Source organism: Gorilla gorilla, chromosome 12 (assembly GCF_029281585.2).
Source record: "Gorilla gorilla gorilla isolate KB3781 chromosome 12, NHGRI_mGorGor1-v2.1_pri, whole genome shotgun sequence".
NCBI lineage: Eukaryota > Metazoa > Chordata > Mammalia > Primates > Hominidae > Gorilla > Gorilla gorilla.
The window spans coordinates 54,214,892-54,230,791 of record NC_073236.2 but is presented as its reverse complement, the minus strand read 5'-3'; the positions used below and the strand labels follow the sequence as shown (position 1 = coordinate 54,230,791).

The 15,900-nt window shown below is 52.7% G+C and overlaps 3 protein-coding genes across 13 annotated transcripts in view; 1 reads left to right on the top strand and 2 right to left on the bottom strand.

The window, feature by feature from the left end:
• Window positions 1-783: 783 nt before the first annotated feature.
• TMEM150A (transmembrane protein 150A) lies at window positions 784-5,345 on the bottom strand. Of its 8 annotated transcripts, none has more exons than XM_055378200.2 (8): window positions 5,239-5,345; window positions 4,120-4,300; window positions 3,673-3,720; window positions 3,259-3,345; window positions 2,585-2,652; window positions 2,128-2,255; window positions 1,762-1,939; window positions 784-1,554 (listed from the first exon to the last, which is right to left on the bottom strand). In XM_055378200.2, exons 2-8 carry the CDS (start codon window positions 4,182-4,184, stop codon window positions 1,313-1,315), a joined length of 816 nt encoding a protein of 271 aa, XP_055234175.1. In that variant the 5' UTR covers window positions 4,185-4,300; window positions 5,239-5,345; the 3' UTR covers window positions 784-1,312. The 8 variants fall into 8 exon arrangements, with proteins under 8 accessions (XP_055234175.1, XP_063551805.1, XP_004029598.1 ...); XM_063695735.1 differs by lacking the exon at window positions 5,239-5,345 and adding an exon at window positions 5,110-5,149; XM_004029549.3 differs by lacking the exon at window positions 5,239-5,345 and adding an exon at window positions 4,843-4,952.
• USP39 (ubiquitin specific peptidase 39) overlaps window positions 5,199-15,900 on the top strand; it is a 46,089-nt gene continuing 35,387 nt past the window's right edge. Inside the window, exon 1 of one of the 3 annotated variants that reach the window (XM_019020839.2) lies at window positions 5,199-5,317. Coding sequence is in view for 2 of the 3 variants with exons in the window: in XM_055378173.2 (XP_055234148.1) it covers window positions 14,540-14,573 (34 nt within the window). In the remaining variant the exon portion in view is untranslated. Of the gene's footprint in view, window positions 5,318-14,252; window positions 14,574-15,900 lie in introns of those variants that run through there. The other 2 variants (XM_055378173.2, XM_055378174.2) reach the window with 2 other exon arrangements.
• Window positions 7,476-14,295, bottom strand: C12H2orf68 (chromosome 12 C2orf68 homolog). 2 transcript variants are annotated; one of them, XM_031006878.3, is made up of 4 exons: window positions 14,091-14,295; window positions 13,871-13,989; window positions 11,649-11,800; window positions 7,476-11,281 (listed from the first exon to the last, which is right to left on the bottom strand). In XM_031006878.3, exons 1-4 carry the CDS (start codon window positions 14,195-14,197, stop codon window positions 11,159-11,161), a joined length of 501 nt encoding a protein of 166 aa, XP_030862738.1. In that variant the 5' UTR covers window positions 14,198-14,295; the 3' UTR covers window positions 7,476-11,158. The 2 variants fall into 2 exon arrangements, with proteins under 2 accessions (XP_030862738.1, XP_055234184.1); XM_055378209.2 differs by lacking the exons at window positions 7,476-11,281; window positions 11,649-11,800 and adding an exon at window positions 11,807-13,776 and having other exon boundaries at window positions 14,091-14,225.

Sequence of the window (15,900 nt, the reverse complement as noted above, 5' to 3'; positions counted from 1 at the left end):
CAGGGCTTGGGCCTATGTGTTCATGGTTGGAAGGCAAAATGTGTCAGGGTCTGGTACCCAGTTAATTACTTAAAGCTGATAAACTAGGCTGGGTGCAGTGGCTCACGCCTGTAATGCCAGCAGTTTGGGAGGCCAAGACAGGTGGATCACGAGGTCAGGAGTTCGAGACCTTCCTGACCAACATGGTGAAACCCCGTTTCTACTAAAAATACAAACGTTAGCTGGGCATGGTGGCACGCACCTGTAATTCCAGCTACTTGGGAGGCTGAGGCAGGAGAATTGCTTGAACCTGGGAGGCAGAAGTTGCAGTGAGCTGAGATCATGCCATTGCACTCTAGCCTGGGCAACAAGAGCAAAACTCCGTCTCAAAAAAAAAAAGCTGATAAACTAGCCTGCACCCTCCTCCCACTGCAATGTCTAGTTAACTTTGTAATCCCACAGGTTTTCTTTCGCTCCATTGAGAAAGCCACTTTTAATATTTTAAAGTTGTTCTCTGTACCACCCCCACCTTCCCCCCATGCCTCCTAAGGAATCAAAGTTCAAACCAGACTCTGAGTGGGGGATGGGTGAGATTATCAGACCAAGTTAGTTCTTTAGATTGCTTAGAGGCCCAGAAGGGTTTCAAGCCCTTTGAAGGGGTATTTGGGTGGCACCTGGCATCCTTTGTTTCTGGCAACAGAGTGCACTCAGCACTCCTGGGGGGCAAGGGCTTCCTCCCATCCTTGGCTTATGGAAAGCCATCCCAGATCAGGCCCCCCAACTCTCCAGAACAGGCTACAAACATGCAAATTAGAATTCTTTTAATATAAAAAAAAGTACTAAAATACCCACGTGGTTCTGCTGTGTTATTTGCCCTAAAGGAAGTGAGGGGCAGAGTGAAGAATCCCAGTGCAGCTCAGTGGGCCCAGAAATGGGCCTTTCCGTAGGCTAAGGCGTGCCCACTCCACCTCCACCAGACTTCTATCCCCTCTGCTGTTCCCAGCCCCCAATTCCTGCAGCAGGAAACCCCAGTGGTCTGGCTTTGGCACTGGGAGTAGAAGGCACCTGAAGGGCTGGCTGGGTGAGTGAGGACAGGTGACCTTTAAAAACAAAACAACACCGTGGGGTGGGGAAGCAGGTCATGCAGCTGTGGCAGCTGGCAGGGCCCACTCCTCTATGGCACAGGTGGGCATGGGATGGCCACTTCTCCAGAAGTGAGGAAGCCCAGATCCCAACAGAATACTTTCTCAAAATTGTTTTTGGTACAAAATAAATGGAAAGAAGATATGGGGTGGGGTGCTGCGGAGGCCGGGCCAGCCACCCTCCCCAGACCTTAGATCATAGCGATGCTCTCGGGGGCACAGTTGAGGTGGGTGGAGGTGCTGCTGCTCCCAGAGGACTTGCAGGCCCGGCCAGGGGTAGGCTGCAGTGCAGCCACCAGTGTGTCTGAGGAGACTGCCCCAAACTCGTAGCTGAAGGTGCCATAGAAAATGAGGATATCGATGACACACACCCACTCACACAGGGCTGCCCCATGTTGCAGCTGAGAACTCTCATGGACAAAGAAGACTCCACCTAAAACGAGGCTAAGGAAATGCTCAGTAGGACATACGGAAACCTGGCAACACCCCTTCTGCAGTCTCAGGCCTCACCTCTCCAAAGGGAGAGGTGTTAGTCCTCTCCCCCACATGGCAGTGTTAGGCCTCCACCCCCCATCCTCTTGGGAGGGAGAAAGGTTGAGCTAGAGGATGAGTTCCTGGCTGCCCCGTCCTGAAAGGATACTGAGGACCAGGGTGATAAAGGCGATGACAGCCAGCACACTTCGCAGATAGGCCACAGCCAGGTCCAGCGGGGCGGTGGCCCCTTGGTAGGAGAGAGCACAGTGCAGGCAAACAAAGAGCAGCCCCGCAGGGAAGGCCACGCCAGCTCCAACGTAGTGCAGAGACCTGGCATGATCCACCTGGGCCCCGAGAAGGGACAGTTGGTGATGTGGCCATGGCCCCACCTCTCCACCCCTCCTTCAATGAATCTCCTCTCTCCCTCTTCCTTCCTCTCCCTCCTTCCAGCCCCAACCTTGAGGTGCCACACTGCAGGCAGCCAGGCCTTGTTAGGTAAAGTTCAAGGTTTGCGGGGGAGAAGGGGAAGCACCTGAAAGTTGCCAACCACCAAGAGGCCCGCAGCGTTGGTGCAGCCTGTGATGAGTGCCGTGGTGTTAACCCAAGAGTGCCGACTCTGCTCCAGGAGCTGCCCGTAGCGCAGGAGGCAGATCAGGGCCACTGGGGGAGGAGAGCACAGTTGAGGCCTTCCTCCAGCTCTGGCCCTGCCCAGCGAGCCTGTCAGCTTCCCCCAGACGCTGTGGTGCTCCTGCCCCTTCTGAGGGGCAGAAGGGAACAGACAGGCGGGTGGTGAACTAGGTTTCCTCAGGCTCCAGCCAGCAGGGTGGCTGTGTGGGAGTCAGCTTTTGGCCTTCAAGGAAGGGGAGAAGCTGCCTCTATTGCCTTAGCCCTTGGTGGGGAGGGCTGCACAGAAGAAGGGCTTCCTGGGCCTTTCTGTGTGGGGATCACTGGGCTGGGCACACAGGGTCAGGGCTAAGGGTACAACTCACCCATGAAAGCACCCATGTTGCCAATGAGGCTGAAGAGGCAGCTTTCTGGGGGATAGGAGCCACACTTGCTGCGAGGAGGGGGAAGGACAGAGTAAGAGGGGTGCAGGAGGCCCGGGGGGCCCCCATTTTGGCTCACTGGCTCTCCCCTGCTTTACCTGCACCTGCTCCTTAGCAGGCAGGCCACTGATTTATGTGAAGATCCAGGGTCCCTCATGAACAACTGGTTCCAGGCTGGGCCCCCAAAGCAGAGCTCGTGTGTGAGAGAGAAGGGAGTGCCCAGGAGTGTTCGGGCAACCCTGACACTCTTTGCTGAGACCTGCGGCTGGTTTGGCTATCCTTGAGCCAGAACACGGGCTGGGCAATCTGAGGGCTCCAGCTTAAATCCAGGTGCCTCCACTTATTAGCTGTGTGACCTGGATGAGTAAGACTGAGCCTGTTTCCTCACCTATAAAATGGTGAAAACAATACCTGCCTCACTCCTGGGAGGATGAAAAGAGACAATGCATATAAAGCACTCAGCAGAGTGCCTGCCCCATAGTAACTGGCAAGTATTGTTGTTATTAAGTGGCTCCTAGGATACTTATTATTCCTGAGACCCAAGGACAGCTCTTTGCTTGAGGGGCTGTCTGGGAGGCCCTTAGATCTCCCTGACCTGCCCAATGTCCAGGCCTTACCTGATGAGGGGGACATCGTCCAGGGTGCAGCAGGTCTTGGGGCCCCCTTGCTCAGCAGGGTCAGGAGGGCAGGACTCGTTGTAGGACCTGGCAGGCAGGACAGGGAGTAGACTGGGGGAAGGAACTGCCCCCAGGCCCTTGGCCTGTAGCCTCAGGCCTCAAAGAGGACTCTCTCCCAGACCTCCCCTACAGGGACAGAAGATCCCACTCCCCAGTGCCCGCCTGAAGCAGTAACCAAAGGGGCAAAGGGATAGTGGGAAGTGGGTAGGTGGCATGAAGCCATGCCTGGGGACCAATTTCAGAGAAGAGCAGTGAGGCTCAGGGTTGCAGTCTGGCTCGTGGCAGCCTCAGGCCCAAGAGGGGACAGAGATGAAGGAAGCTTTAGAGCAAGGTTGTCTGCAGAGTCCTTCATACCAGTTCTCCACAGGGCATACATGGTGGTTCATCACAGCCATGGCATACCTGTGGGAACAGAACTGTCACCCTGGCAGCCTTCCCGAGCCCCACTCAACCCACCCCATGACCCTTCTCTTCAACCTTGATTTCTGGCCCCATTCAGCCTCATTATTGTTGCTGGGGACTCAAGTTGAGGTCCCTAAGGCTTGATGCCACACCAGCACCTGCAGCATGCCCCCAGCTACAGGCCCTCTGGAAATTGCCCTGGCTAGAAGTATATTTGTCAGGGCCACCCTGCTGGACAGCAGTGGTGCCAGCTTGTCTCAAGGGGCTGTGTGCCCAGGCACCAAGTCAGGCTTTTGAGACACCCAGAGTGACCCTGGGTACCACCCTGGCTATGACAGGACAAGAGACTTTGTGTGCGTCATCAAGCTCCTGTTGCCCCCCGCACGCCCCTTTACTCACACAGTCCATATGCCAGTGATGGAGAACGCTGACAGGCTGACAGGCAGGAGGATCCAGGCGGTCATGAGGGAGGGGAGCCAGGGTGGTGGTGGTGTGGGGGGGAGGACAAGAGGTAGATGGGGAAGTGGGGGCGGACCAGCTACCTTGAGATGTTTCTGCCACAACCATCAGCTGTCCTGGCCTGGTGGAGAGAGATCAAAGTCCAGGAGTGGGTAACTGGCCGGGAAGGGGGAGGGGAAGGGGGTCAACACCTTATCCAGCGCTCCCGTTGGGTCTCTGAGCGTCCAAAGTTTGGGCTGAGCCCACGGCAGAACGTGAACACCCTCTGGCACTGGGGGCCTCCGCGGTCAACCCAAATGCCACCGGCGTGCTGAGAGACGCAGGCGGACCGTAACATCTGGAAGGGAGTTACCCTCCTTCTGAGGGACCAGGGCTGGGAGAAGGGCTGGACAACCGAAGAGGCCACGCCAAGGAGAGGCTGGGTGCCGGCCCAGTGGAGCGGTGGCGAGTCGGCGGCGCGCAGGCAACCACCTGACCATCGGCGCCCTGGGCGAGGGGCGGGTTCACGCGGAAAGCCCAGCCCGGCCCGGCCCCCGCTCGCCTGGGCGCGGGGACCCCGGCTGGGGCCGGACCCTGCGGCCGGCGACCCTCCAGGACCCGGGACGCGAGAGTCCCTAGGTGATTCCTGGAAGCCCGGAGGAAGGGAAGGAGCCCAGTACGCACCTCCCCGGAGCGCCCCGCCGCCGCCGCACCCTGCTCGGCCCCCTCGTGGCGCCGACTCTAGCTGCGGCCCTCGGAGCAGCCCTGAAAGGTTTAAAGGGCCGAGCGGCCCCGCCCCTGGCGGCCCCAGGCCTCGCCGCGCCGCCCGCCGGGACGTGGAGTCCGCGCAGCCCCGGCCTCGGTGCCCGCGCCCTGCCCGAGACTACAACTCCCGAGCCCCCGCGCCCGCGTCACGGGGGAAACGTGGGCGGTGTCCCAACTTCGGAGGACCTGGGCACGGAGGGCTGTGGCGTGAAGACCGCTCTAAAACCGAGATGACTAGAGGTTCCGTTTAACCGATTCCTGCCGGGGAAGCGTCAGCAGGTGGGGATCTCGGGGCAGCCTGCATTCCAGCTCTACCTGGGATTGTCGCGGTGCACATGGCTGGAGGAGCGTCTCTCCGCCGCTGCGCACATTTTGCAGCCTGCACCGGCCAACGGTGAGTCCTCTAGGAAGCTCTCTCAACGTGGCGCCCCATGCCTGCCTCTGGCCAGGGCTGCGGTGGGTCCAGAGAAGCAGACACAAAGACTTGGCTGTTTCTTAAGAAATCCAAGCGCCTGGGATTTGGCTTATGGTTCCTGTGGCTCAGCAAACTCCGGAGGAGGGCTGCTTTCATTAGATACTTTTTGCTTTCCTGCATACAAGTACACAATGTACTAGCCAGAAATCAGTGTCCAAGACGTGTTTCCCGACTGATCAACACTTATTTGAAATAAGACGGCAGAGACCAGAGGACATCCATTCTAAATAGACACATGTAGGTGTCAGTGTAGAGTAGGTAAGGATTAACATGGCCAGTGTTGGTAAGCAAAGAGGGGAAGGTGAGAGACCCGGAGGAATCTGGGAAAAGGAAACAGGATAGTGTGGGAAAAATTACTGACCAGCTTCACCAAAAACTTACAGGCTATGAGTGCATTCCTGGATGTTTCTTTTTTTTCACTTTTTTTTTTTTTTTTGAGACGGAGTCTCGCTCTGTCGCCCAGGCTGGAGTGCAGTGGCGCGATCTCGGCTCACTGCAAGCTCCGCCTCCTGGGTTCACGCCATTCTCCTGCCTCAGCCTCCCGAGTAGCTGGGAACTACAGGCGCCCGCCACCTCACCCGGCTAATTTTTTTGTATTTTTAGTAGAGACGGGGTTTCACCATGTTAGCCAGGATGGTCTCGATCTCCTGACCTCGTGATCCGCCCGCCTCGGCCTCCCAAAGTGCTGGGATTACAGGCATGAGGCACTGCGCCTGGCCCGGATGTTTCTTAAATTATTGCAAGGGTGGAAATACTTTCACATATCAGAAGTGTGCCTGGCATTCTGTCTCAAAGGCGGTCCCAGCATCTGTTGGAGCCCTTGTGAGATGACAGATCATCACCTGAATGGTGCACAGGCGCAGGTTGCCCGGCATGGGGAGCTGAAGTTTGGCAACACTGGTGAGGCAAAGGCTATGTGAAACAACAGGGTCCTGTGCTTTAGAGAAGTAGAGCAGAATAAACTGCACAATGACTTGAAGAGGGAGAAACCTTCTTGGACCCAGTGGAAAGTAGAAATGGAAGCAGAAAACCTGTTGGAGAGCCCTTTTTCTTTTGAGACGGAGTTTCACTTGTTGCCCAGGCTGGAATGCAATGGCGCAATCTCGGCTCACTGCTACCTCTGCCTCCTGTGTTCAAGTGATTCTTGTGCCTCAGCCTCCCGAGTAGCTGGGATTACAGGTGCCTGCCACCATGCCCAGCTAATTTTTTTGTATTTTTAGTAGAGACGGGGTTTCACCATGTTGGTCAGGCTGCTCTTGAACTCCTGACCTCAGGTGATCCGCTCGCCTTGGCCTCTCAAAGTGCTGGGATTACAGATGTGAACCACCGTGCCCAGCGGGAGAGCCCTGTCCTTAAACACATTAGGACAAGTAGTTAAAACAGGGCCAAGAAGTATGGCTGTGTGGTGATCACTGTACAAGCACACCTGGCGGAATAAACCAGTGGGGGATAAAATCCAGCTCACCTGCCGCTGGCTATGCTTTGTGCCTCAGGACAAGGGTGTGCTTCCTTGCTAATTGACAGGAACCATCTTCCTGCCCAACTGCATTCCCACTGCGTAGACACCTTATCTGCCCAATGGAGCTGTGAACCCTAATTGGAAGCTTTGCAATTCTTAACACTATATCTTCTTGAGCTGGGTTTGAGTCCCTATCCAATCAAGATGAAGGCCTGAGAGGACTACTCAAGTAACATGATGTGGGGGCAAGGCATAGTAGTCCAGATCCGGGACATGAGGCAGCTTTTGGCTTAGTATGACAATCTAATAGTTCCTAAAATAGAATTATCCCAGGATGGAGCTCCGTATGACAGAAGGGCTCTTCATAGGTAGTTGGTAGGGGGAATTGTGTATCATGTAAGAAGTAGGACCAGATGTCTTTAAAAAGGCCTTCCAACTCTAATGCTACATGAGTCTGTCTAGTTGTTATGTTCCAACAGGGACAGCTCTTAAAATAGTGTGGCAAAGCAAGAGATGAGATTTCCAGTGCTGACTCGGTGGTGGAATGACTTTAGGGCAGGTATTTAACCTCCACTTCCCCAAGTACACAAGTTATTTCACAACTCTTGGCAAAAACAGTGCTGTAAAAATCGTAAGTTTATTTGTTAAAAAAATACTGTATTTGAAAAGTACCTTCCTTCTGGGATTTTCAAATAATTTGCACACTACATTTTATTCATCTACACATTGGAAATGAGTAAACTGGTGAACATATAGCTTTTTATACATTTAACACAACCAGTGCAAATTCTCCTGCCTCTGAGAAGGCAGAGAAGCCCTTTACTCAGAAGGTCTTCAATTCTAGCATTACTCCAACTCCTAGGGAAATTTCGGGTGGGTGCCTATGGCTGTATGACCATCTGATCTGATTCCTCAGGGACAGGACAGGAATTCAGCAAGGGAGCTTAAAATATTTTAAGTAATTGTCAACATTCCATGGTGACTCTCCCCAAAAATCTAGTAGTAGGAAAATAACCTGTACTTATTCCTCTTTCTGCACACAAAGCCCTCATTTAAATTTGTGAGCCTGCTTGGGATCCATTACCTAGCCATTCAGACATCCTGTCAAATGCACAGCAGATTGGATACTCACCATCCCAAAGGGGTTCCTCCCACCTGGATGGGGCCAATCTCTAGTTGACAGTGCCCCTCAGAGTGCACCATGGAGATGGAATGTCCCTTCCAGAGAGACTTTTACACAGGGAAAAGCATTTGTTGGCTGGGCTCCAACTCTCATTTGGTACAAAAAGCTTTACATTCTTTTCCCTTCTTACATTACATTCTTCAAAGACTTCCGTGCTTGCCAGCTGGATAACAACTCAAGCTCTAGTGTTTACTCTTGCACAGCCCCAAACCCTTGGAAACTCAGCTTCGTTCTATCAGTGACATCACCCATTGTGGCCGAGGAACCACAAAACCTTAAAATACAGGCTTAAATTCAGCGAGCGAAGAACATTCCATATTGAATGGGCATGAGATATGCCTATCAGATTGTGTGTGTGTGTGCGTTTTTTAAAGACAGCCAATTACATCGTATCTAGTCAAATGAGTGGATTCTAAAGCAGCCTGCTGGGATGTTCCACTTAGTCTAACGCTGTTGCCACTGTACGCCACAGCACCGGACAGTGTTCTTTGGGACATCTCTGGGAAATGCTCTGGAACATGCTCCTTCATGGAAAACACTAATTTTTGAAAGAAGTAGATGTCTGGAGGCAGGTCTGGTGAATAAACTGAATAGTACTGCCTTGGACCCCAGCTGAGGGATGGCAGTAAGCAATGAGGATGGGCTATAAAGCTGTTAACTGGCTAAGGGCCATCCTTGGGCAGGCATTTCAGACACATCTGTAGAGAGGGCAGTAGCGTCTCCGATAGGCCAGCTCTGAAGGAAGCTTAATGCTTAATACAGTCACACTGCATAAATTAGCTTAGAATGCTCTCTTGGGTAGAAAATATTAATAGTGTATATGCACTTGAAAACCAAAATTCCTCAAGAAAAAAAGTTTAACAGCAAGGAGTTTCCATCAGTCCCGGTCTTTGTGAGGATTACCACAACAAACACTTAAAAGGATACAACAGGTAGTTATTAAATGCTGCCTTGCCTTTTACCTCTTCCTTTTTTTTTTTTTTGAGATGGAGTCTCGCTCTGCTGCCCAGCCTGAAGTGCAGTGGCGTGATCTCGGCTCACTGCAACCTCCGCCTTCCAGGTTCAGGTGATTCTCTTGCCTCGGCCTCCCGAGTAGCTGGGATGGACTACAGGCGCATGTCACCATGCCCAGCTAATTTTTTGTATTTTTAGTAGAGACGGGGTTTCTCTGTGTTAGCCAGGACGGTCTGGATCTCCTGATTTCATGATCTGCCCACCTCGGCCTCCCTACCTCTTCCTTTACTTAATAAGAATGCGGTCTAAATTTTCAGGTGCCAAGCCCCCAAACTCCTCTTCTAGCCTTCTGAATTGTGTAATAAAACCAGGAAACAGGTGATCCAGCTGTGAGAAAACAGACCACAAATGTATTTCCAGACTAAAAAGCCAGACTTGCAGTGAAATCCTATGTTCCAAGACATCAGATCAGTTTAAGGACTGGAAGACTAGAATGACTGACTGGTTCTCTGACCAGGAAGAACAGGGGTGGAGTTTGGGAGAGCCTCCTTGACCCCGGAGGCTTTGGAGGGTAGTTAACATTAGAAGTCAAAAGGCACTTCTAGCCCAGCTGCCTAAGTAGAGGACAAAGACTTTCTCCTTTCAAAGGAGAACTGAGCCCAGGATTGTTAAGTTTAAGGCACTTAACCTTGACCAGCTCTGTAGGTCTGGAGCATTCTGGTCCCTGGCCACTTTCACCACCAGGCCCTTCTCACTTATCCACCTCACTTACTGCCCCAGCATTCCTTTGGCATTGCGAGCTGTGACTTGCCACATTTTAATGACAAGATTGAAGTAGCTACCTTGCAGGATAGATTTTCTGGGGTATAGGGGACAAACCAACAGTGCCATCAGGTGTCTTAACACCCGGATGTGGAGAAACCCCTGGGGCAAGGGCCTATGGTTTCAGGAAATCTCAGTTCTCAAAGGCTTAAAGCCATATTTCAAGGCACTGAGGTTAGGCTGATATGCTGGAAAACAAGTGCCTTGGAACTTCCGTACTGGAGGGGGAGGATGTCTTGTGGAATTCAGACGTAAGCCTAACCCTGCATTAGAAAAAATGTTCACCGGGTTAGAGCAGTGGTATTCCTGGGGATCTTTATGCTAAGGATCTGAGTTACATACTCCTGGGAGGTAGGAGAGAAGGCCTCATTTCATTCCCTCTGGCGTGCTGTCAATCAGGCAATTATTGCTAATATTGACTTTCTCTTTGTAGGTATGTTCAGAACTGTTAAGTCACAACTGGAGAGTAAGTTCCCACTTGTTTATAATTCCCTTTCAGTCTGAGCAGAGGACAGTCTGTTCACCGCTAGGAATCAAGTTGAAAGTTGGAATTCTGTAGCCCTGGCCGAGGCAGGTTTTGCTGTAAGAAATCTTTGCAGTTTAGCACCAACATCTTCCTAGGTTTCCTGTCTAGACAGTGCAAAGCAGTGGAACATGCGAGAAATGAAAAAGCCATGGAAAGGGAGGGAGACATGCTTGCAAACAGGCCTCAAAAATGGAGGTCTCCCACTTTATTGGTATCAGAATTACTTGGAGAGTTTTTTAGAAGGGTAGATCCCCAGGCCCCGCCCCCACCTCCAAAGTCCTGAGCAGCTGGAGGTACACAGTCATGTTGGAGGGGGAGGAGAACTGATGGATTCTACCTGAGGCAAAAAGATGAGGGAAAGGAACAAAGAAAAAGGGCTGAAAAAAGGTCTATGAACACATGGGTGGAAATGAGCAAAAGCACAGAAGAAACATAAAATAACAAACGTGGCTCATGGAGCTGAGTGGAACAGCAGCAGCCAGGCACATGACCTCGGTGAGAAAGCACCATGTTGGCACGAGGCTTCATAAATTCTGGTTCTCCCTGGAGTCTCTACTTCTAGAACACATTAGCCACACAAAATTCTCAAAAAAAAAAAAAAGAATTCCAGAATATCAGGCTGGGCAAATGGGTCAACATACAAGAAAGAATGACTGCAAGGCAGGCCAGGTGTAGTCCTGCAACACCCTATGGATGCAGCAGCTCTGGGGGTCTCAAGATCAGACAAACTGGTCCTGGTACCCCCACACTAAATCCCCTGGGCAGAATTCTTCTGAGTGCAGTGAATCCAGCCTGGAGAGAACGCCTTCAACATGGTCAGTGTCGGCTCTGGCGCTTTGCAATCTCCTCCTGGATACGCAACTTGAGGGCTTCTCGCATGGGTGGATCCAGAGGCGTGTGTGCCGACACCTCCTCACTCACCTTTCCTGGGTCATCACCCTACGTGGAGGAAGAGTCAGGAGGCTCAGGGCCTGGCCTCTTCCAGAAAGGTGACCTGCCCTGTCCCTAAACACTCTCACAGAACTCCATTTAGCTCAAGGCTTTTTGCCAGCACCTGTCATTTCCTAGGTGTCCCCTGTAATAGTGATTCTCCACTGGGGGCCAAGAGCCCTCCCGGTTCCCCTACTGAGAATCACTGTGAGATGGGAGTGAGTTGTGCTCAACAGCACTGCCCACCAGGCCTAGACTCACATGTGGAGCAGACGCTTCCCACTGGGGGTCCAGAGGAAAACAGGGCTCAGGGTCTGACAATGATTACTACCATGGCCCAGGACCTTCAGGCTGCAGCTGTTTCCACCAGGCGTACCTGATAGACGATAACTGATGTGACCTCTCCACTGTCTGCCTCGTATTCTAAGCAGAAGAGCTGATGGCCAGAAGGCTCCTGCTCAGAGCCTCCACTACTGCTGCTTTCACCGGACTCTTCATAGTCTGGGTTGTGTGGGTGGCCAGAGACATCTGGAAGGATGAACCACAGTAAGAAAGAAGAGGGGGGTGCTGCTGAAGGCCCTGCCCATAGAGATGCTGCAGGAAAATATATGGTTAAGAAAGCCCCAGTCTTCTTTTTTTTTGAGACGAAGTCTCACTCTGTCGCCCAGGCTGGAGTGCAGTGGTGCAATCTTGGCTCACTGCAACTTCCGCTCCCAGGTTCAAGTGATTCTCCTGCCTCAGCCTTCCGAGTAGCTGGGATTACAGGCAAGTGCCACCACGTCCAGCTAATTTTCGTATTTTTAGTAGAGATGGGGTTTTACCATGTTGGCCAGGCTGGTCTCGAACTCCTGACCTCAGGTGATCCACCCACCTTGGCCTCCCAAAGTGCTGGGATTACAGGCGTTGAGCCACTGCACCCAGCTGCCCCAATCTTCTTATGGGTCCAGTGTAAGTGGTTTTTTTTTTTTTTTTGAGACGGAGTCTTGCTCTGTTGCCCAGGCTGGAGTGCAGTGGCTAAATCTCGGCTCACCGCAACCTCTGCCTCCCAGGTTCAAGCAATTCTCCTTCCTCAGCCTCCCAAGTAGCTTGGATTACAGCCGCCTGCCACCATGCCTGGCTAATTTTTGTATTTTTAGTAGAGATGGGGTTTCACCATGTTGTCCAGGTTAATTTCAAACTCCTGGCCTCAAGGGATCCACCCACCTCGGCCTCCCAAACTGCTAGGATCACAGGCATGAATCACCGCGCCCGGTCCAGTGTAAGCGTTTGGTGTGCTACCAATCAAGGACTTATTTACCTTTGTATCCCTGCTCTGAGGCCAGCACAATCCTGTCACACAGTAGGTACACAATGCACATTTGTCTAGCAAAAAGTACTGGAAAGCAGAAGGGTGGATAGAGCTCTGCCTGGGTTCAAATCCAGGCTCTGCCATTTACTAGCTGAGATCTTGGGCAAGTTGTTTAACCTCTCTGTGCCTGTTTCCTGACTGTGAAACAGATAGAAACTTTCTTATGAGGTTGTATAAAGACTCAATGAATTAATATACGTAAGATCTAAAAGCACTTTCAGTAATGCCTAACAAAGGTAGTGGCACGCACCTATAATCCCAGCACTTTGGGAGGCCGATGCGGGCAGATCACCTGAGCTCAGGAGTTCGAGATCAGCCTGGACAACGTGGGGAAACCCCTTCTCTCCTTTTTTTTTTTTTGAGACGGAGTCTTGCTCTGTTGCCCAGGCTGGAGTGCAGTGGCGCAATCTCGGCTCACTGCAAGCTCCGCCTCCCGGGTTCACGCCATTCTCCTGCCTCAGCCTCCCGAGTAGCTGGGACTACAGGCGCCCCCCACCACGCCCGGCTAATTTTTTGTATTTTTAGTAGAGAAGGGGTTTCACCGTGTTAGCCAGGATGGTCTCGATCTCCTGACCTCGTGATCCGCCCGCCTCGGCCTCCCAAAGTGCTGGGATTACAGGCGTGAGCCACCGCGCCCAGCCGGGGAAACCCCTTCACTACAAGAAATACCAAAATTAACCGGTGTGGTGGCACACGCCTGTGGTCCCAGGTACTCGGGAGGCTAAGGCTGCAGTAAGCCCAGATCGCACCATTGCACTCCAGCCTGGGCGACAGAGACCTAGTCTCAAAAATAAAATAAAAACATTTTTAAAAAAGTAATAATGCTTAACAAAAATTGAGTGTCATATGTTAACCAGTGTGATGTCTAGGTAGCAGGGAAGCTGGGGAAAGGCCATTTACTGGGTTCATTCCGCAATTATGTGCTGGTCGCTCATCGCTGTGCCAGACTTTCTCTTTGCTAGGTAGCGGAGCACCTTACTAAAATACAGCACGGTGGGGCAAACCGGCAGATAAACTTCTTGCTGGCTCCCCGATACTCTGACAGCGATGCTTAACTGGGGGCTTATGAGTCGTCCCAGTTCTTGGGGAGAATCATTCAGCGGAGATTTGGGAGCGTTGAGGTGGAGGTTCCGGAAAGAGACGAGATGAGCTGAACCTTAGGAGTAAGAAGTGGTTTTTCCCTATAGAGAAGGGGAGTGCGTTGCAGGAAGAGCGCGCGGGCTGGAGGCAGGCGGGGCGGGCGGCCTCACCTCGGTGTCGCGGCAGGTACACCTGCAGGTCTGGCTTGCGGGGCCGCGTCGGCGCGGGCGTGTGCCGCCTCCTCACCTTCTCCTTGGCCGCCTGCTTCACCTTCTTGTCATAGTCGTCCCTGCGGGGAGCCGAGCGGGAGTCAGGGACTGTCGGGCCGGGCCAGGCCAGGCCAGGCCAGGCCAGGAGTGGTGGCGGCGGCGGCGCAGGGCGGGGCGGTACCGAGCGATCTGGTTCCGTCGGATATGGTGCACGAAGCCGTGGTTCATGTCCAGCCGCCCCCCAGGCTTGCAGCAGTGCCCCGGCCGGGGATGCGGCCCCGCCTCCATCAGGAGCCGGGGACGCAGTCGCCGCCACCTCGACGGCCCCAACAACAGCCACCCGCCCACAGAGGTCCGCACCGCCCCTCGCTCAGCTTCCGGCCCCGCATCCTGACTTCCGGTCTGGGAGGCCCCTGCCTGGCCAAGCGATGCAGCGCACGGAGTTTTCGGGTCTGGTCGGGTCGGGTGGAGTAGGGTATGCTTGACTTCCACCCCCCGGACAGAGGGCTTTTGGTTTTGTTTTTTTTTTTTGTTTGTTTTTTCGTAACATATCAATAGGAAACAAGGACTTCGGCTTACGGCTGATACCAGAACATTCAGAAAAATGCAAATCATCTATAACACAACTCGATGCTTACGGCGGTGCCTTCTCATCTTTTTTCTGGTAATAGGATGCTGTGCAATCCATCGCCATCTGCGTGACTTTGGCTGACCGTGTAACCCTGCCACTCCTCAGTTTCCTCATTAGTAAATGGGAACACCTAGAGCACCTACCTCAAATAGATTGTGAGGCCTTGAAGTGCTCAGGCAGGGCACACAGCGGCGCCCAGGCCGCAGGCTCCGCGAAGGCTCTCCTGGCCCGGCTTGCCTCCTGCTCACGGCGCCGATGGCTTAACTGTCCCCGCGGGAGGACCCAGGGTTTTTGAGGGACCTACGGGTGTATTATTTTCTTTTTTATCTATTTTTCCTTTTTTTTTTTTTCTTTTTGAGAAGGAGTCTCACTCTGTCGCTCAGGCTGGAGTGCATTGGCGTGATCTCGGCTCACTGCAACCTCCGCCTCCCGGGTTCAAGCGATTCTCCTGCCTCAGCCTCCCGAGTAGCTGGGACTACATGCGCGTGCCACCACGCCCGGCTAAGTTTTGTATTTTTGGTAGAGATGAGGTTTCACCACGTTGGCCAGGCTGGTCTCGAACTCCTGACCTCAGGTGATCCGCCTGCCTCGGCCTCCCAAAGTGTTGCGATTGCAGGCATGAACCACCGTGCCCGGCCCTTTTTTTTTTTTTTTTTCTATTTTTTCTGACCACTGGGTTCACGTCACAGCGTGTAAAATTCTCAAGTCCTTTTACAAAAGTCAAAATCAGGAATTCATGATTAGGACAGGGACAAACGACTGGATGCAGTGGCTCATGTCTGTAATTCCAAAACTTTGGGATGCCAAAGTGGGAGTATCGCTGGAGGGAGGAATTTGAGACCAGCCTGGGCAACACAGTGAGACATCGTCTCTACAAGAAAAAAATACATTAAAAAAGAGCCGGGCGTGGTGGCTCACGCCTGTAATCCCAGCACTTTGGGAGGCCCAGGCGGGCAGATCAAGAGGTCAGGAGTTCGAGACTAGCCTGGCCAAAATGGTGAAACCCCGTCTCTACTAAAAAAAATACAAAAAATTAGCTGGGCTTGATGGCCGGTGCTTGTAATCCCAGCTACTTGGGAGGCTGAGGCAGGAGAATCGCTTGAACCCGGGAGGCGGAGGTTGCAGTCAGCCGAGATCGAGCCACTGCAGTCCAACCTCCATCTCAAAAAACAAAAAACAAAAACAAAAAACAGGGACCAATGGTGGTCCAGCCACACGATGGAATATTACTGAGCAATCCAAAGGGAGATCTGTAGCTCAACATGGATGGATCATAAAGTAAATATGCCCAGTGAAAGAGGCCAGGGACTCTGTATGATTCCATTTATATGAGACTCTAGGAAGTGCAAACTAATCTATA

Bases quoted from the DNA above. Each gene is read 5' to 3' on its own strand.
- TMEM150A (XM_055378200.2), bottom strand. From the start codon at position 4,184: ATGACCGCCTGGATCCTCCTGCCTGTCAGCCTGTCAGCGTTCTCCATC. The intron at 2,256-2,584 runs GTGAGTTGTACC...CTCCTCCCCCAG, and splicing joins CAACATGGGTGCTTTCATGG to TGGCCCTGATCTGCCTCCTG. The intron at 1,940-2,127 runs GTGCTTCCCCTT...CTCGGGGCCCAG, and splicing joins TGGTGGTTGGCAACTTTCAG to GTGGATCATGCCAGGTCTCT.
- C12H2orf68 (XM_031006878.3), bottom strand. From the start codon at position 14,197: ATGGAGGCGGGGCCGCATCCCCGGCCGGGGCACTGCTGCAAGCCTGGG. The intron at 13,990-14,090 runs GTACCGCCCCGC...GGCTCCCCGCAG, and splicing joins CGACGGAACCAGATCGCTCG to GGACGACTATGACAAGAAGG. The intron at 11,801-13,870 runs GTGAGGCCGCCC...TCATCCTTCCAG, and splicing joins GTACCTGCCGCGACACCGAG to ATGTCTCTGGCCACCCACAC.